The sequence below is a fragment of the Sesamum indicum genome, linkage group LG3 (genome assembly GCF_000512975.1).
Source record: "Sesamum indicum cultivar Zhongzhi No. 13 linkage group LG3, S_indicum_v1.0, whole genome shotgun sequence".
NCBI lineage: Eukaryota > Viridiplantae > Streptophyta > Magnoliopsida > Lamiales > Pedaliaceae > Sesamum > Sesamum indicum.
This window is the reverse complement of record NC_026147.1, coordinates 5,509,934-5,530,533: the sequence shown is the minus strand read 5'-3', so window position 1 is coordinate 5,530,533 and position 20,600 is coordinate 5,509,934. Positions and strand designations below refer to the sequence as shown.

General features: G+C 33.8%; 2 protein-coding genes across 3 annotated transcripts; both read right to left on the bottom strand.

Moving 5' to 3' along the window:
• LOC105157306 (indole-3-glycerol phosphate synthase, chloroplastic) lies at nucleotides 7,858–12,158 on the bottom strand. Of its 2 annotated transcripts, none has more exons than XM_011073694.2 (10): nucleotides 11,767–12,158; nucleotides 10,849–11,109; nucleotides 10,582–10,758; nucleotides 10,032–10,106; nucleotides 9,886–9,930; nucleotides 9,623–9,787; nucleotides 9,395–9,473; nucleotides 8,760–8,842; nucleotides 8,587–8,655; nucleotides 7,858–8,173 (listed from the first exon to the last, which is right to left on the bottom strand). In XM_011073694.2, the coding sequence occupies exons 1-10, from the start codon at nucleotides 11,956–11,958 to the stop codon at nucleotides 8,090–8,092; spliced, it is 1,230 nt and encodes a 409-aa protein (XP_011071996.1). In that variant the 5' UTR covers nucleotides 11,959–12,158; the 3' UTR covers nucleotides 7,858–8,089. The 2 variants fall into 2 exon arrangements, with proteins under 2 accessions (XP_011071996.1, XP_011071997.1); XM_011073695.2 differs by having other exon boundaries at nucleotides 10,849–11,097; nucleotides 11,767–12,157.
• LOC105157304 (E3 ubiquitin-protein ligase RGLG2) lies at nucleotides 14,592–18,793 on the bottom strand. The gene is made up of 12 exons (XM_011073693.2): nucleotides 18,619–18,793; nucleotides 17,480–17,716; nucleotides 16,887–16,971; nucleotides 16,672–16,812; nucleotides 16,478–16,591; nucleotides 16,295–16,392; nucleotides 15,895–15,974; nucleotides 15,676–15,781; nucleotides 15,438–15,565; nucleotides 15,168–15,348; nucleotides 15,007–15,063; nucleotides 14,592–14,911 (listed from the first exon to the last, which is right to left on the bottom strand). The coding sequence occupies exons 2-12, from the start codon at nucleotides 17,702–17,704 to the stop codon at nucleotides 14,831–14,833; spliced, it is 1,296 nt and encodes a 431-aa protein (XP_011071995.1). The 5' UTR covers nucleotides 17,705–17,716; nucleotides 18,619–18,793; the 3' UTR covers nucleotides 14,592–14,830.

The following is a 20,600-nucleotide window of genomic DNA, read 5'->3' as shown; positions in this document are numbered from 1 at the left end:
TATTGGGCGTGTTATTATTTATTTTAATTCGGTAGAAGTCTAACGAGTTTTTCAATCTTAAAGTTTATTGATAAATCAATTAAATTTCTCGTGACTTCAATTTTCTACATAAGTCGTTAAATAATGAAATTTGCAACTCGATCATAATCCTATAAAAAGAATTATCGTCTAATTTATCTTCATAAAAATCGTACGAACTTGTCCTAAAAAAATATCTTGCTAGAAAGAGAAGATTTTAAACTTTACTTACTGAAATTCCTAATATACGATTAACGTGAGATTCTTACCTATATCCGTAATAATGCGAACAAATCTTGTTATATAAAACATTTTTTATGGCTTATTCTTAAGTTGATAATTATGTTACGCGGAATACTTAAAAAATATATATATTATAAATAGATATTTTCAAAGATTCTTTAAAAAAAAATCGATAGTATAAGCTTAAGTATAAAAAATCGACCAATGTTGTTTAGGGTCGGCATATAATACAAACAAATATTATAAGCAACGAATGTTTCATAATAATAATTTTTCGATGCTTAAATTAATTTTAAATTGAAAAATTTAAAATTTTCGAATAATTAGCTTTAGACGTAATTCCTTATTCACCTTTTGTTATCTTTTTATTCTTCATGAGTCTATATTAATTATGACTTTTGTTGTTATCCAATAGTTTTTTCTTATTTCTTTGTTGGTTTATTCTTAACTCAATACTTATCTTCATCGAATATTAAAAAAAGAATATTATTGAAAAAAATATCTCTAAAAATACCTCTTTTGACTTTTAAAATTTTCTAATGAGGTCATGATTAGGCAAAATTATTTAAAAAATATCGAAAAAATAATTGCAGAAATAGGTGAATTTGAAAAGTTTTAACATTCTAGACCGCACCGTGTTCTGACAACCCGGTGCCTCAAAATTTTTTCTAAAAAAAAAATTTCATGGCACCGTGATCTATTTTTAATTAAAAATAATAATAATAAGAATTTTAGTTGAAATAAAAAAAAATATTTTTGTGAAAACTTTAAAAACTCGAATCTCGGTGAAATATTGACGAAAATGAGCAATCGTGGTCTCGTTGGAATCGTCTGGACGAGAGGATTCAAGCAGCGATGGTCTCATGCCGTGATTCGTCCTGACGGCAGAGAAAACGACCACAAATAATTTCAGCGCAAATGTTGACAGCGAAAATATTTCAAATTTTCAAATCGCAACAAATACTTGATGAAATTAAGGAAGACTGGTCTCCTTGGAATCGTCTGGATGAGGATTCGAATGGTAGTAGTCTCAATCTGTGATTCATCCTGACGGCGGCAAACAACTTCAACGCGAATTTTCGGATGAAAAATCTTCAAATTTTTAAATCTCAACAAATACTTGATGAAATTGAGCAAGACTGGTCTCATTAAAGATTGTCTGAACGAGAGGATTTGAACGACAGTGGTCTCAATCCATGATTCGTCCTGACGGAGGAGAAACAGCTGCAAATAGCTTCAATGCGAATTTCATGATTTTTCGGCCGGATTCGCGTTGTCAGAACGCGGTGCAGCCTAGAATGTCAAAACTTTTCAAACTCACCTACTTCTGCAATTTTTTTTTCAATATTTTTTAAATAATTTTGCCCATGATTAAAATATTTCTAAATATCAGGTCTGATATGTGTGTATATATATATATATAAATCAAAATTACAGTGTAAATTTGATACAACAAACTTTTTATTCTGAACAAAATAAAAAAAGAATAATAATTTTGATACTCATGTTAAATTATTAAGTTATCCATAACCAGAACACGACAACCATATAAAAATAATTAAGTAGAGGACGAAATTGTATTTAGATTAACGTCCATAAATGTTGTATGGTTCAGAGAATTAGAGGGCAATTGAGGATAGTTCTGGACACTTTCAAAATGACTTTATTTTGTGATAAACTTTTGAAATAGTGTAAGGTTTCTGACATGGAAATGATCTTTGATTCTGTGTTTTGACAAATGTTTTATGCTCTCCACGTTTCAACAAAAATCCTTCCTTAAAGAATAAAGAGAAAATTGCATTTTCGATATTACAGTATAGGGGTATCGCAAGTCAGGTACCACTCTTTACAAAATAGTCAATTTTGATATTGTACTTATAGAGACTTGCAATTTTGGTACCTCATTCTTATTGTGGTCCCTAAATTTTTTAAAATTGTCAATTTAGTTCCCGAAACTTTTTTCTTTATTAGAATTATTCCCATTTCTATTCAATCCATCAGGCCCAACATGCTTCGAAATAAAATTAAGCCTTCACAAATTTATACTTTTTTTACCGCATTGCCGTCAACTATTTCAAGTTCTCAATTTTACGGACTTTCTCCAATCATACTACGGCAGTAGATGGTAGGCCGGCCCCTGGCTCCTTCAGCAATAAACAGCGCAATCCTACTTCGTTTCCTACCTTTGGGCATAGAGGTACTTCAAATAGAGACTTAATTAAATTTTGGATGGACAAATTCAACAAAAACATTTTCTTTATTGAAAAACTATAGGTAATATTACATATATATTTTGTTCCTCTGTTAGAGGAGACAACAACTTAGTCTCTCATTAAGATGACTATCCTTGTTCGGGAAAACCCCCATAAAATTGAAAATTTTAAAATTACAAAGCTTTGAAATCTTAAAATCTCATGTTTTGAAGAGTAGGAGAAAATTTTCGATGATTCTCATATGCTTCATTGCTTCCTTATCTATAGGTATTCGCGGACTTCAAATCCGGACTCCAAACTTATTTTTTAATGACGTCACTGCACTCGTCATAGCCTCGTCCTTTCCAACTGTTGGTCATAATAGTTTATTGGCCATGTGATTGCTAGCTGGTCTTCTTGCTTTCAATCGTTAGCCTTTGTCATCTTCTACCGACAGTCTCACTTTTGAATTTTTTCATTCTGCAATTTTTAATTCGCCTTGTACAAATTCTTCCTTTTACCCTTGTCCTGCTTTTATTCAGGTTTCTTTGGGTAACCCGAATCTTTGTCCTGAACAGGGGCTTCTCTTATTTTTCACAGTAAGGCATATGTGGTTTTGCCATTGCCAACATACAACATGTTACATGCTTAATCCTTGTAGCTTCGCTCGCTGGTAGCTTATTTTTCCTGGTCAACATCCTCTTCTTTTAAATAAGATTTCCCCGAACTCAATACTTTTTCCTGTTCATGGAGTTTAACAGGAATGATCCATTCACTTTGTTTGAAGAATGGATACTTGATTTTATCTATCTTAGTTAGACAGACCCATAATCCCCAAGCTTTTCTGGTAGAGAATATCGTCTTCACTAATAGCTGATATCAAGGGAACTTCTTCTGAGGCAGCCTTGATTTTGTCGAAAGCTACCATGTCTGGCCTCTACAGCCTCATGAAAAATGAAATGTTGGATGACACCTTTTTTTGTAGTTTCTGGAGCTGCTGATACAAACTTTATCTCCAGAATATCTCTTCTTTTCAAGTAGGGGTTATTTTGCCTAGCATCATGAACTACCCCACTGATCCACTCCAGAAGTTTTAAGATTTTTGAAAAATTTGGAGATATAGTATAAACTGAGGCTAGTGCCCCAAAATTACACCACTCTCAGATATCCTCTGGTTTGGACTCCTATAACATCCAGACTCGGTTATATTGTTCAGATGTTTCAATGATGGTCTTGCTTGGATTGACGTCTTTGTGAGAAATTAATTTTATTCATATTTGTTGGTAAATCTGCCAAGCAGAAGAAGAAGATATCAATTTGTTAGTATTAGCCTAGAGGTACTTGTCATCTGTTTAAAGTTAATCTCTCCTTCTTTAATCCTAGAGGTGTTGGGTTGACTTCAATCATCAGATGTTTGCACTCTCTGTGACTCGATTGTCATCGTTTCACTAGAGTCTAGTGATGACCTCGTGCAAGGAGTACTTAAATCCGCTGCTACAGGTCTAGAGTCATGTACTCTAATCGCAGGTTTAAAGCCTGCTCTCTCATCTCGCAAGTCATCATCGAGGGTGATACCTTTAAAATTAGTTCTTGTAAATCATTCCATAGCGAGGTTGAAGCCACCATGGTACTTCTTATTGCAATTTGGACAGTGTTAAAATCAGCTCTTTGAACTTGGCGAGCTACTTAAGCTTTCACTAATAGCTGTTCGAACTTTTTACAAAGATCCTCAATGTTCTCCTTGAGATGCTTGAGCCTCAAAATGATGGAGTTTGCATCAAATGCCTCCATCTTTTGTTAGGAAATCTGAACTTACTTTGTAGATTATGTGTTATTTTCTCTGGTTTAGTCCTATTTGGTTAAGGACTCTCCTAATTCCTTCAATCCTAAATTCGTCATATGGGCGGAGATTGGAATCTTAGTGTATGATTCTTTCCATGATTTTGTTTGATATCGTCATTCTTGAAAAAATCCTGACAGAATTTCAAAGGTTTGAAGTCTATCTCCCTTATTGTAGTTATTATGACTCGATTAAAGATTCATTCGAATCAATTTCTATTTCTTCCTCATAGACGCTTTAATCTGAAGGTCCTCAAATTGGTAAATATGTACCAAATCTTCTTAGTAAACTGCATCTAGGATGTCATCTGTGACTTCAAATTTTCTTAAATCACCATGTTTACGCAGGCAGTCCGAAGATATATTACATTTTGCTCCACAAGTCCAGCAGTTGCAGTCCTTGAAACTTTTATTGGCTCGAATATGGGCTCGGCTGAAAGTTACCCTTGTAGGGTTCTTCTTGTGGATCTTGCATCTATTCTTCTAGATCCTTAGGATGAAGCCCTCATTGATCTTGTTCTTTGTCCAGATTTATATGATTTGGCCTTTAATTTGGACCACCATGATCTCTACCTGAAAGAGGTTCTTCTGGAACTCCTATAATAGGAGTCACTACTCTACTTCTTCCTCTTTCATGACTCGCTTGATTCTCCTATAATTGTAGGAAAAATTATTGTTATCACAATAGAGAGGGGTTCATTTGATTTTACCTCTTAGCTTTTTCATATTTTTCTAGATGGATGCTTGATAACACCAATCCTTCAGTTTGTCTTTAACGAAAGACTTCCTCCTTGAATTGAATCTAGCTATCCTTTGGGTACTTTGTATGACTGGATCAACATTTTCCTCCATAAACTGCAGATCTTTGCAAAGAGCATTAGAGCTGCTACTTTTGTTGCTACTCTATTCTAGAAAAATACTTTTGAAACCAATAGATATATCCAATTACTAAGCAAATACTTCTTAGTTCAAGGCCAAAAGAGCTTGTGCATACTCTCTAGCCTTCTCTGCTCTACTTCCTCCGAAATATCCTAGTCGATCTATTATCGTGCTCTTCAAATCTCCGATAAGGATACTGGCTATGATATCTTTTGGGGTATTCTCCCATCCGATCTTCACAAAACCCTCTAAGTTCAACTCCACTAGCTTTATGAAGTTTTCTTTGTCGAGTTCTAAGGTAGTTGGTGCTATCTTTATGGTTGCAACCTATTCATATATTAGCTTCTCGATGTTTCGAAAGTCGATAACATCCAGGTTAAGTACGGCGCCATATAGATATAAGGGTTGGAGCATGGTCTATGCACAAGGTGTTCTTTCAGACGCTCTCCTCGGATTTCTTCCTAGATTTTCTCTAAATCTCGTTCCCACAAATATTACTATAGTGTGGAAATCTGTAGTTTCCCTCATTGGATGATCATGTGGAAGATCATTAGAACCTGTACTTTCCTCCATTGGTGGTAGTGTTGGAGTGATTTTATCGGTTTGAACGTTGACTAAGTGCACAATTCCAAGTTAGGAGTTCAACCAATTCTTGTAGATCTGATATATCTGCCCTCGTTACTTTCCTTATTTTATAAATTTGATGGTTTTATTAATCAGAACATCTCTTATCTTCGGCTTTGGACTATCGTTTTCATTTTCCTTCTGATGTAGAAGAGGTACTAATCCAAGGGTGTCCTTGATCCGTTCTTGTTTGGATTTGAATGTCTAATGGCTCTCCCTTTGGTTTCTGTTCAAATCTGCAACTTCTGCTTTTAGATATACAAGATTCTTGTGTAGATCTGGAATGATCTTAAGGATCTCGTCCATCTTTTGGTTCAAAGTTTCTATTCACGTTCCGTTTCACCTTGATAGTAATCTACCATGGACTTCGATTTCATATATATTTTCACTGCATTTCTTGGTAGCACCTTCTGGATTTGGTGAATTTTCCACCATTCTTCTTATTACTCTTTAGTAAGAGGTTTACGATTCGGCTTTGTGGTCTTCTTTAGAATTCCTAGGACGAAATTCTTTCTCTGCTTTTCCAACTGAAAATACTCCTGGTTGTCGCCCAAACCATCATTCGGTGTTTGAAGGTAATCTTCTCCCTTTTCTAAAATCTCCATAAAGAAATTTCATCTTTGATTTTTCAGATTCTGAAAACATTCTCTGTTGTAACTGGAACTTTTGTTTGATTCCAATCTCTTAAAAGTCTCCTTGGTTAGTTGATAAAATATCTAAAACTAATATTAACAATTATATTTATTCAATAAACCTAGGCTCTGATGTCATTTTCAAACGATGGGACTAGATCTGAAAAATCAAACTTTTGGGGGCTGAAATCATATTTTCAAAAGTTAGGGCATGGTATTAAAAGTGTGAAAGTAGAAACTAAGGTATTATAATTGTAACTTTCTTATATTATGGTATCAAATCTGTTTATTTTGAGAAGTATGGTACCTGAATCGCAAAATGGCTTATATTATGGTACCAATTCTGCATTTATCTCAAGAATAAATTACAAATAAAATTTTTGAATCCATTATAATTATAAATATTTTTTTATTATTTAAAAAATTATAAATATTTCTCTAAAAGTAATGATTACATAACAGATACTCCATTGCGACAACCCAATGTATGGAAGGCTCTAGGGGAATATTCGTAATTTTTTAAATAATAAAATACTACTCATAATTATGTCAAATATTAAAAAAGATAGTTGCAATTTACCAATTTTTAGAAATCAGCCCTTTTTTAAAAATGTCTTTTTTTCTATGGCTACTAATTGTCCAAATTTTGGGTTGATTATTTATGTATGTTGAAAATGAAAATTAGAATTTTAACTTTTTAAAAAAGTCTATAATCCGAAGTTCCTACCATGATTATTCAGGTAATAGGTCTAACTCAAATTTAGATATTTGAATAATATTTAATTGGATGGTCTTTCTATAGTATTTAGCTTAGTTTATAAATTTTTTAAAATATCTTATAATATATTTTAGAGTTTATAAAAGTATTAAATGAATTTGTTAAAAACTATGTTTATAAAATTCAAAAGTAGTATCCTTATAAGTTTCTTCCAATTTGAATAAAATCATTTATTTTTAATTTTTGGTCTTTTTCTAATTTAATCACATCAATACAAAATTGTATATGTAAGATCTTATAAGCTAAATTATCAACATATTTTAAACCTTATATGAACTTATAATAATTTTAAGTAAATTACCATCCAAATTACTCTTTTTATCCAAAATTTTTGTTCTATCTTAATTTTATTCATTACCTGAAATATCTTACCATTTAACTTTACCATAATTCTAATATAACTAAAATTGGGATTAAAAGATTAACTAAATTATTTATAATTACGTTTAAAAAGATAATTAGATCATAACAATCAACAACAACAAAGCCATAATTATCATATGGACTAAGTATTCCAAACTTAGTCTTACTCCTTTTGCCAACATACAGAGGTATATATACACTACTAAAGCTATAAGTTTACAATTACTACGACGATGACAAACGACAGAGACGGCAACATGATGGCAAAAACGACAACGACAAACATAGGTGAAGCAACAAAAGAACTATCCGATGATTGAACAGGAGTACCAAGAAGCTGTCGGAGCAAAATACCTGTAAGGATTGTATTACAAAACTGCAAATAGGTGTACATTATCGAGACAGATTTTGTATGCGGATCAGTTATAAACAAAGAGGGGACGGGACAACTTAATCTAGCGCTACTAAGCCTTATCTCCACAGTCGTGGAGCTCCAAGAGATGTGCATCTGTGAGCGAGCATCATGAAGAAATATCTTTACCGAAGAGTTGGGCTATTCCCACACTAGGGTCGTTTTGCTTAACAATTGACTCGCCAACCAGTACCTGTTGAAGCCAGACGAAAATGTATGAGTTCATAGATGTGCTTCTACGTTTCTAGTTTTCTATTTCAGGATGGTTGCAGAGACATGCATTTTTGGTCTAAATATAGGTAGACGTTTTCAGATATGGAAGTTAGTGTTGGAGGTGTGGATGTAATTTCAGAAACCCCAGAGGATCGCCCTCAAGAGTGGCTGTTATTGTCAGGGGAGATGAATATAAATGCAGAAAAACCTCAGAAGTCGCCCTCTGACATAAGAAATAGTTACAATTTCAGAAGTGTCCGAGGGTCTATCTGTATTTAGTTTAAACTGGGGTGCTTTGACTTTTTGCTGAGATGATGAATAAATGAAAAATGGGATTTCCCGAAAAAAACATTCAGAACCAGAGGCATAAATATATAGATCATTACTGCTTACCGCTTTAACACCAGCTTCTTGCACATATGCAATATCGGCAGGAGTAAAGAGTCCAGACTCCCCAACAACCTGAAGAATTTTTATGAAGAGGGAAATAGTTTGCTGGAGAGTCATTCAATGGGAAAGGGAAAAGAATAGACATAATTAACCAAGTTTTTTTCTAGGGTACTTACGGTAATGCCTTTTTGACGTATCCTCTCCCCACGCTCACCTTCGAGAAGCTTTTTGGTGTTGGCAATATCGACCTTAAATGTTCCTGAAGCAGGTCAGAAGGTGAACTGTCTTAGCAGGTTTAACAATAATTAGAACATATAAAACCGATGTTCGAGTTAATATTTGTTAAATTAAATGGTCAAACTTCTTTCTAATCACCCCCTAAAATCGCAATCCATAAAGACTTCAATGTGCCAAATCACGAGAGTGAAACTATCTAGAAAGCAGAATTTGATACTTTAGAAGATAACAGTACATGCATTTGCCAAAGTGTGCCTTATTCTAGTTTTATCTTTTTTTCACCTCAAATTAATTTCAGTGAGTCATTGGTACATTGCTACTACAAGGCTACTTGTTTCGGGAGTTTGGCATTTACAGTATGTACCCTATCCAACTTGGTCCATTCTTAAGACTACATCAAAATGTCAAACAATTATGAGCAATTGCACAAGGTATGTAACAATGAGTTTAGCACACTGTAAGCTTTGATGATAAAAGTTAAGCATAGGTAAATCAAAGCAAACAGATGCCAGGCAAAGCTATACAGAGTTTCAGAAATAAGCATGAAGTCTACTCCTTGAAGCAAGGAAAATACCTAGGTCCCTATTATTGATGCCAACGAGTTCAATCCCATCAATCTCGAGGACACGGTCCATTTCTCTCTCATCATGTACCTAGAAGGTGGAATACCAAAGAATGGAGAAGAGATTAAGCATTGAGATAAGATTGATACTAAAATCAGAAAATAAAATACCAATCAATGCATACAAAAACATTACATGACATCTCAACAAGTTAATAACAACAACAGCAAGAGTCTAACCTCAACCAGTGCCGTTAACCCCAGCAATTTGCAAATCTTAGTCATGTACTTGATGTCCAGATCAGGTAAAACAGCAGCAATTAATAGAATTGCGTCCGCACCATTTACTCGAGCATAGTAGATTTGCCATGCATCTATTACGAATTCTTTACACAAGAGAGGACACTGAGTTTCAAGTTTGCAGAAGTCAGTAAAAAAATAGGAACAAAAGTATCAAGCTACATATTCAGAACTATTCAGAAAAATCGTGAAAGATAGCGTACCTTTACACCAGACCTCCTTATGGCCTCTAGATTTCCAAAGCCTCCCTTATTTGTCCGCCAGAAAAGGAGAATAAAAAACATTTCAGATAAGCATACTGTGAAAGAATGAGGCAAAGTCGAGAGACGACCAGAAAGTTGGCTCTTACCTGAAAATACTTCTCATCAGTCAGAACACTAAGGCAAGCTGCTCCACCTTTTTCATAAGCTTTAGCAATCTGAACCTGTCATTAAAACCATCCAAAAGACTCATGCCTTGCAACAAATTCAACAGTCTTCTTAGGAACTGGACATAGAGTCAATAATAATGTTTTTCCAGGATGAGGAAAAGAAAGAATTGGAAGCTGGCTATCCCAACAGTCAGGAATCCCAAGGCATGATCTCATGTATCCTTACATTTTTTCGATATCTAATAATCTTCTCTTGTACATTTTCTACGTTCTGGTCAATGTGTAAATGACCATATGATGACAAGCCAATCTCTTGGACTTGGAGAATTGTACAATAGCATGAAAATTTCACATACCTTATTTAACAAAAATTTCAAACTACTTACATGAGTTATTGCTTGGCTCATAATAGCACAAAATTATAGATGTCCAGAAAGGTGAATAACCTTAACACAACTAGATCTTTCCTGGATCCTACAACGAGGAAAATGGCATAAACAATTAAAAGGCAATAGAACAGCAAACTTACAGGATCAAAATCTTCTCTGAGAACCCCTCTACTTGGAGAAGCCTTTTTCACTTCAGCAATTAAACCAGGGAAACCAGTCCGTGAGTTTGCCTCTTTAAGAGCTCCAATAAAATCTCGAACTGGCGGAGCATTATCAAGCAATTTTTTCAACATTCCCAGTGGTTTCTTCTCTTTCATCTACCATCCAAAACCAAAATAGACCACATATCACAACTCATGAATAAGAAAGTACAAGGAAATAAGCTCATTAAGCAAATCAAAGAGTACCTGGGAGACTTCCACGTCCTTATGCCATACAATTTCTTCAAGAATATTGCGTGGGGTGTTGCCTTCATTCTGCAAACGAAATTCAAAGGGACCAACATAGTGAAGAGGTGGTCCAGTTGGTGGCCGCCTCCTAATCTTTATACCTTGACTTGCTGCCACTTCATCCTGGAACATCCCAACTTCCCACTCTTTAACTTTTAGAGCATCCCCCTCAGAAGTTTTAGTTTCAGACACCGTAGCTGACCCATCCTTCAATTCAAACTAAAAGTATATGAAATAAATATTTAGGTTAACTTAATCTATCTAATGTTAGTCAATGTATTTTTTCATAGATTCCACTGCTCTGAACTTGCTCTCATGCTTATAAAGTTTTTGTTGCCCTGATCTTTTCATCTAATAAGCACATCAACGTACTCGGTGACCAAATAAATTTAAGAAGATAGACAATATTTTCTTTATTTTAACTCAATTCAGAAAAACAAAGAACAAGGACATGTTGAAACAATACAAGAACTCATTAGGTTTCACCAACTATAATCTCGCATATTTTCAGCTGTTTCCTGCTTATTAAAAATTATTCATATAACGAATCAAGCAAAGGATTCACCTAGAGAGCCACCGACAAGATTCAAACATTCAAAAACACAAGCTTGCAACTATTAACCACATTCCGCATTAGTGTGAGCCAATTCGTGCCACCACTTAGACGTCATTCACACCCAACCAACACGAACACAACCCAATTTAACAAAATCCCATAAAAAAGATTGCAACTTTCAGCAATCTAAACTCCAAAACACAAAATAAAAATAAAAATCCAGAAAATCCACCAAAAATGAGCACATTCCACATACTATTACAAAAAGTAGCAATTAAACATGTTAAAAACCATATACCAAACGCACGGCACAAACTTACCTGTTGAGATTTAATAGCGGGTAATGACAATTGCTTGAAGGGAGAGTGAATCAGCATGTGGGTCTGCGGCATAAGCCTGAAAAAAGCGGATTTGGGGGGTACGGGATTGAGGGATTGCTGAAAAGAAAATCCCTGTGCTGCAATCTTGGCAGGGGATGATGCTCTTAACGACATCGCATTCATGCATTCCATGAAGATGCAAGTATGTATAGGTCGTATCTATACGTTTGTATATTGCGCAGAGACCTGAGGAGAAATTAAATTGAGTTCAGTCCCCGTTTTTGTATGGGTGGCGAGATGGGGAACACCAGTTGGATTGAGGATTTGGAAAAATTGACTGCTGAGAACAAGGGGTTTTTTCTACAATTCCCTCCTGTTCGAACTATACTCAGGTTCCAGTGTCTGGAAAAGTCGCATTTGGGAAATAGTTTGACTTTTGAGTATGAGAAAGGAAAAACCAAAGAAAGAGGCTAAGAATAAGATCGTCATTGTAAAATAAAAATATATATATCATTTTACGATAAAATATCCCAACATTAGAACAGTTTTTGGAAATTAAAATTGACATTTCTTGAATTTGTATGCCTTTATTTGCCCACTTGATTTGAATCTAATTGACATTCGCTATCACAAATAATGTCATCAGTAACAACATTAATTTCTAGTAAAATAGTGGAATTCTTTATTAAATTTACGTTAACAATGAATTTAGCAAAAAAAAATTAATTTATTTGATAATTAGCTTCGATTCTAGTAATTTTTTTTTTTTGGTTGATAATTTTGCTAGAAAATTAAATAACGATTTAAATATTTGTTAGTAAAATTTTGGGAGAATTTTTTAATTTTTTTTCTGATGCAAAACATTAAAATTCATTTCTAATTATAGCAAATAAATATTTCATTTTTAATATTAATTTTAAAATTACAAAAATTTAAAATTGCCAAATTCATTCCTAATTACCAATAAATTTGCTCTTATTTCTAATTTTCCTAACTATTGACATAATTCTTTGTACTGATATATATGAAATTATAAATTTATAAATAGCATTTGAACACTCTTTTTATCATTCTTTAAACTCGAGAAATTGGAGCATGTTTAATGAGAAATTGATCCTACATTTGGCTAACCAATGATCACATGGTAAATATTATAATGGAAAATACTGATTTATTCCATTTTATTATTGCAAATATTATTTCTTCCCACAATTAGGAAGATATGCTGATCAGATCCCATTCAAAACCTACCAAAAGTAAATTAATCTCCCACATTCTTTGCTTCCAAATCCTTAAAAATCCTTAATCTCAAACCAAAAATTCAAAATAATACAGACATACATGCATGAATATTTTATTTTATTTTTCATCTGCAATCTGATTTGAATCATACATCAAATCAATCAAATTACGAGTATTATTTGATTTATATCGTCACTTTTCTTAAATTATACCAATCACATCATCTTGTTATTCGAGCTAAAAACACAAACTTATCTTCACATGCATGTCCCCTTTGATTGCTTCACAAGAGATCCCATATGATCACAAGTCAGAACAATCTCATAGATCCTCTATTATCCACTTTTCTTGCTCTTCACATTGTTTGTCATTCCACTCGAAGAAGCAAAGGTACTCTCTCTCCTCCCCCTCTATTTAATAACTTCATATCCCTGTAAATGTATCAAGATTTTAGTTTTCTTGTCAATATTATTGCTACCCCACCCCCCACCCCATCCCACACACAGAAAACACATATATACATGCTTATATATTGAACTTTCTTGTATGTCTACTGCTACTTGTCATCAACAAGACATGCATCGATCGTCGAGTTACTCGTCTGCTCGGTCGTCGGACGAATTCTTGGTGAACTTCTCTGCAGCAGCTGGTTTAAAGGGTTTAGATGGAAATGAGAATTTGATAGCTGCTAATTATAACAACAACAATGAGATGAGTGATATGATGATGATTTGTGATGATGAAGTGTCAAAGAAGGAAATTGCTCCAAAGGCTTCAGCTGGAGAGAAAGCTGTTCATCTCATCCCTCTTGTCTTGATCACTTGTGCTTTGGTTCTTTGGTGGTTCTCATCAAATCCACTTCATCAACACCACTGATTATGTATTTATTTACACATAAATTTATATATATATATATATATATATTCTCTTTCTTTGTTGTTGATCTAAAATGGATTATTATCAAGATGTTATGAAGTTTTAGCTTTTCCTGCAAATTAATATTCAGTATTACGATATCACATTGATGATTTGATGTGCATTTTAAGTTATAAATGGAAATTTTCTGTTTTACAATTTGAATATGATAGGTAATTATATCTTAATAAGTATGGGTACTTTTAAGATTATCACAGTCGTAGGCCTTTTCTTAATTCTGGATTCAGCCTATACGGGCACAAACACACATGGACAGCATTACAATTTTTCAGGTTTCACTATCTTCACACCGTAGAACATTGCTCAGCACGCAATCAGGTACGCAGATAGAGTCAACTAGAAAGCTTCACTTGATACACAACAAAACTGGCTAACAGGAAGAAGAAATAACACGTATAGTTAAGCTGTAGACACATAGAAAACAGACTCGTCAGGTGTTTTATGTCCAAGAACTATGTGATAAAACAGAAACAAACGCCCATACAGAATGGAAATATCCGTTGCTTATAAGGTACAAAAGTTTCAAAAGAGTTACGATGCATGTAACTTGCCAATGGGTGACTATAATTTGCCGAGGAAACCAGGTAAAGTTCAAGATCTCAGAGACAAAGTACTTAAACATGAGTAAGACAACTCCAAATGCCATAGATTCTAAACTCCATTGTATTAAGAATTAATTGAACGAAAAGGACATTCTTATCTATAATTGTTGTAATAGGATGTTTAAACCATATGTACAAAGAAGCTGGAGACAATCTGGTACTAATACGTTTGATGCTGCATAGGTACAAATGCAAGGGCGGAATTGCAAGCAAAGCTATAGCAGAATTTTACAAAGAGACCGCTCTTTTTAGGAGATTCTGAAGGACCCTTTATGTGTAATCATCTAATAGAGCTTTATCCTCGTCTCGATTGGCATTCGGCAGATTGGGCATGACAACAGGTCTTGTCCACATTCACAGCATGTCTATTAGGAAAAGAGACGAGCAAAATGAATTCAAGGATTTCTGAGCAATATCTTTTCCCTGAAAAATAATTGAGCAGAATGCACAAAAGTTGTACCTGGTGCCCACAGCCAAATGCCATATCCTTTGGTTCCGAAATGCAGATGGGGCAAAGCTGTCCAAGAATGAACATTATGGTTTACGAATTATAGAATGGAAGGTGACAGATATCTTAGAATGTTCTCAATGTTACAGTTATATGTATATATAGTTTATTACATGGTTTTCAGAAGCATGGCTTCTGGGCTCACTGGTACGAGGAGCTGGATCATGTCCGCCAGAAGAAGGTGCACTTGGAGCGAAACTGCGAGAACGGGTAGGCTTTGATGTGGCAGAAGAAGTTGCACCGTAGAGTGGAGGAGGAAGAGGAACCCTGTCGACAGCCTTTCCTCTAGAAGCACTGATCAAACAATTCGATCAAGGTAAGAAAATTGCAATACAGATCCGTTAAAAGAATCAAAATACGCAGTTTTGGATGAAAATTTGTACCCAAGAATATTTAGCTCAAGTGTTGCTTTGTATTGAGAAGGTATCTCCATTAAAGCTGAAAGCGCAAACTCAGCTTCTTTCCTGGAGCGATCCATGTTTTTTGACATAATTTCTGTGAAGTTTACAAACTAGACAAACAGAAACTGATGTGAATTTTTAATATCTGTTGGGAAATGTTATTCAACATTTTTAAACTCTAAATTTTACCACCATGAGAGAGCAAAATGGCACAACTTGCCTGGAAATTGTCGAATGCTCGAGACGGAATATTATCATCAAATTCCCTCATCATATCCCATGGTCCATCTCCAACTCCCACTAATATAATTGACAATGGATACTCACTGTAAATGAGGAATAGAACATTAGAAATAGGGACCCGAATATATATATTGAAGGATTGATATAATTGCAAGCATGTTTTCTGATACTACACCATGGATATTCAATAAAGTACCTTGCCTTGACAATTGCATCCACTGTTCTCTTCTCTTGTGGACTTAACTCACCACGACCAGTGTCAACACTTCTTGTGACCTATACCCAAAATGAAAACTGAATGTAAGCAACAATGCACAGATGGCGGCATCCTTGTGCAAACTGTTGCATAACTAGTAATGCATTGGACACCATATGTGTTTTAGCAACCAAATTCTTGGAAATGGAAGAAAAGAAGAAGCAATCTGAATCCTTTTCAGAGACTAATCTTTCACGTAAACAGCACCACCATCAAATTGATCTCGAGTAACTTAGGCTCATGGTTATTTCAGATAAGCCCAAAATTTCATGTTCTGTTGAGAACAAATTTTGGTCCTCGAAAAGGAAATTACAAAGTTTTCTCTTAGATAATTCAGTACCTGTCCATCAGCTATAATCAGCAAAACATGGTACTGGCCACCACTTTGTTCAACGATAGTAACAGCCATTTCAATTATAGGAGCAAATGATGTTGGGCCTGTAAAGAAAATGACAGAAATCATCAGTAGCCAGCAGCCGATACCAACCAAAAAACATGGAAAATCAAAGGGCAAAACAGGAACCTGCAAGTCGCAATTGAGGAACTAATTCTCTATATCGTGTCAATACTTCTTCAAAACCATCGCAAAATCTCTCATCAGGGAAAAAACTGAAGACTTCTTGGTCATGCGTCGAAGCTGTCATATTAGAATCATAAGATTGACATTCATTTTATTGCTACGGGTTTAGAAAGAAAACCATACTACAAATAAAATACCATCTCCGAATCCAAAACAAGGAATTAAATTATCTTCATCAAATTTGGATAAAGTTCTTCCAATAATTGATATGGCTTGTTCATACGGATTTTGCTCATCTCCAATGTGATGCAAACTTTTCCGGTGAAATGACCTAGCACCTGAAACCATAGAAAGTTTCAAGCACTGCTCTGTAGAATATTATCAAAGCATTTTTTGGGACAAGGGACTGTACCTGTCCACTCATTGCTCTTGGTGAAATCAATACCAACAATTAAATTTGAGGATTCCAGACCAGCACGAGCAAGGGCATCAGTGACCTACAGCAATCATTAATATTTAGGAGAGATTGCTTCAAGGCTCCATTCATAAGGTACATAAAACGACAGGAGAAAACTTATAACAACAAACTTTCACCATCAGAAACCAAACTTGTCAATCAACTATTTTTACCAACAAATACTATATCTGTTACTTACAACAGACCAAACTGCCAGACAGGACAATTAGACTTCTAGATTTTTTTTCGTGCACAAGAAATCTGATGAATTGCAGTTAGCAGGCACCACAAAGGCAGACTGCAAATGTAGGCTTGAAGATAAGTCTTTCAGCTAAGCAAAACGCTGCTCTCTATTATGATTCTAAATTTTGAGTGTTTCGGTAACAGAAGGCAACCACTAGAAGCAGGTTTAGTATTCGTTTAATTAAAGCACACAAAAAATCATCTTGATAAACCCACCAAATAAGGGCTGAGTTACCTCTGAATATCCAGATTTCTTGAATAATTACTGTCTTACTTGATTTACGAATATGCAAGAATAGTTTTACCTGATCCAATGTGTGGTAGTTGTCATCGATTCTCGAGTATTTCCTCTCCAGTTTTCTCTTAGACTCAGGGGGTGGACCACCATAGGTTGGATATTGAGGTGGATAGCTGTGAGTCGGCTGAGAATATGATGACTGAGGATATGCATTTTGGCTCCATGAGTTTGAACTTGATGCATAAGATGAGTAACGACCTGAAATCGACTTTTTCGAATACTTGGCGCCCATGACCTCTTGAACCTAAAACGATTATTTTACATTAAAAGGATACTCTTAAAAATATATGCAGACCAATAAAATATAAGCAAATATTTGATGTTTATCAATAATACGTTCACTTAAGATTATAATTGACAGCACGGCCATTTAATTTACTGCATCTAAAATTACTTCAAATGATAGTCAATGCAACTAAATACTTCATATAGCATAACCAATCAAGGATAATAAAAAAAAAAAAAGATAAATTCTCAAAATATATCCGATCAAAACATTATCTATGATGCTAGCGAGCAATAAGATTGTTCTAAGTACTAATTAATTCTTTTATCCTTTTTATTTTTGGGTTCACTATTGTTCAGGCATAATTCAGGCAAATACAAGCATGAAATATTTGTAGGAAACGAAAGGTTTTGTGTGTGTTCCAAGAAATCTTTAGAACTCTGCTAATCCAAAAGGGATCAATCCAAAAGGCAAAAAAATGGAAAAAGCAAAATTCTTGCCTATTGAATCATATCGAGAAATCTAGTTCTTTTCTTATTACAAGTACTATAATGTACAATTGCCGGAAAATTTCGTTAACACGCAACAACGAAGTAGAATTTCAATTTTATTAAACTGTTCAATTTAACCAGAAAGCACCGAACAGAAACACCATTGTTCCTACATCTGAATCCACTAAAAGTTCTATCTTCCAACACTAACCTAAAAACCAAGACTACTACAAAAGAAATACAATAAAAGAACCCAAAAAAAACCCAACTGTTAAATAAATCAGAATACAAAAAAAAAAAAAGAAACACAGAATTTCAGCAAATACACGACAGGAAAACCCAACCCATTTGGATTAAATACCAAAACAATCCAAAAAACACCACAAACGCTTGTTCCATCCGTTCAATAACATTAGAGATCTCCCTCACCTCGTTAAAACGCTCTCTGCATGTGCAGCATTGGTAGTCACAGAAGATGGAGAAGACACAGACAACTGCTCGGTGTGTGCTCGAGTGTTTTTGAAGGGAGAGGAGAGAGAGGAGAAAGAGAGAGAGAGACGATAGAGTTGAAAGTTGGTGGATTGTGAAAGGTTTTTGTCGTTTGAAGTCACATGTGCAGTTTTACCACTAGTTGGCTAATGCTAAGAAGTTTCTTACTTTCTTGTGACTTTCCGAGTGGTACAAGGTTACAAACATAACAAAAATAAATAAATAAATAAATTATAACAAGTTTTTTTTTTAAATTTATCGCAATTATAAATATTTTTTTATTATTTAAAAAATTATAAATATTTTTTTAAATTAATAATAGTATAACAAATACTCCTGATAATAGGGTGTCATGAGGAAGTATTTGTTAAACAATCGTTAATACTATGAAATGTTTGTAATTTTTCAAACAATGAGAGTAATTAAAATTATAGCAAATTTCAGGAGAGTCGACCATTTTAATTTACCAAAAAAAGTTACAAATATGGATAAGTATTATATAATTCATAGATAAAAATCAAAAGAATTTGTATATCACTAAGACACTTTTATTTTAATTACTAAAAAATGAGTACAATACTAAAAGAAATTGCGTAGATGTAAACTTAAAAAAAATAGTAATTATATAAACCATAGATTTGTAAACTAATTAATCATAAATATTCATATTTCAGATTAAATTCTGATGATTTTTAAATCTTTTTAAAACTTATAAGCCACTCAACTGAAAATATATATGGATACCGAAATTGGAATTGGAATTATTATTTTATAAACTTTAGTATTTATCAAATTTACAAGTTCTATTACTTTATATAAATGTTAATTAAATACAAAATATTTTTCTTTTTACACTCAAAAATTTGCCAAATATATATATATATATATATAGCGGAGCTTTATTTGAAGTCCCAACCATCGTATGGATATGAATTATTAAATAAAATACTTATATTTATGTAAGTATTATGTCGAAAATTCAATATGCAATCGTTTAATATTTTAGAGCGTAAAAAATTATTTATTTGATGCATGTAGGGATGATGTCCATAATGGCTATAAAATGCAAAATTATAATTTTTCAAAAAAAAAATTCAAAACCATATTTGTACTCCCTTTGAGAATTCTCCATTTGTAAATGCATTCATTTCGTTAGGGTATGAGAACATTGACGTCGTTAGATAAACTTTCAAATTTACGTCTAGTTCAGTATTTCGAACAAAAATACCCTAGTAATAGTTTTATATTTGTAAGGGAGTAAATTTAATATATGCATATATATATATAGAAAGGCGTAACTGTAATAAAATTTTCTTCCTGAATTATTCTCAATGGATAAAAAATAGTCATCGGTGAATGAAAAAACAAGCCTGTGAATAATTTATATGAAATATTGAATGGAACATCGCCCAAACAAACCCTAACGAAAGTGGTAGTCGAATGTCTACACCTCCTTTCGGGTGGGGGGGAGATACCACTTCAAAAGAGTTAGAATTTTAATTTTGTGTCAGGACCTATAGATGAGGACGGTCTCAGGTAAACAATTTCTATGAATTGTAGGCCTCTAAAAGGTAACAAATAAGCGTGCAAAGGTTTTTCTCAGGCCGAAACGTAGACTGGCACTCAACTGCAACGACAGAAAGGAGCTTGACTGCAGAAGAATTCTCGTAAAAAGTGCAAATGTAATTTCAACTTTAAAATATTAATAATTTTATATTTTGAAAGGGATATAACTATAATTAAAACTAAATGCAATATATAATTTTAGTAAGATAATGGTAAAAACATCTTACCACCAAATACTTGATTCTGATTCCAGTAGTGGGAGGACCTGTTTTTTCAAAAAGCTCATAGACCCCAAAAGACAAGGGAATAAAGTGATTTGTTCTACTAATATATATATATATATATATATATATATT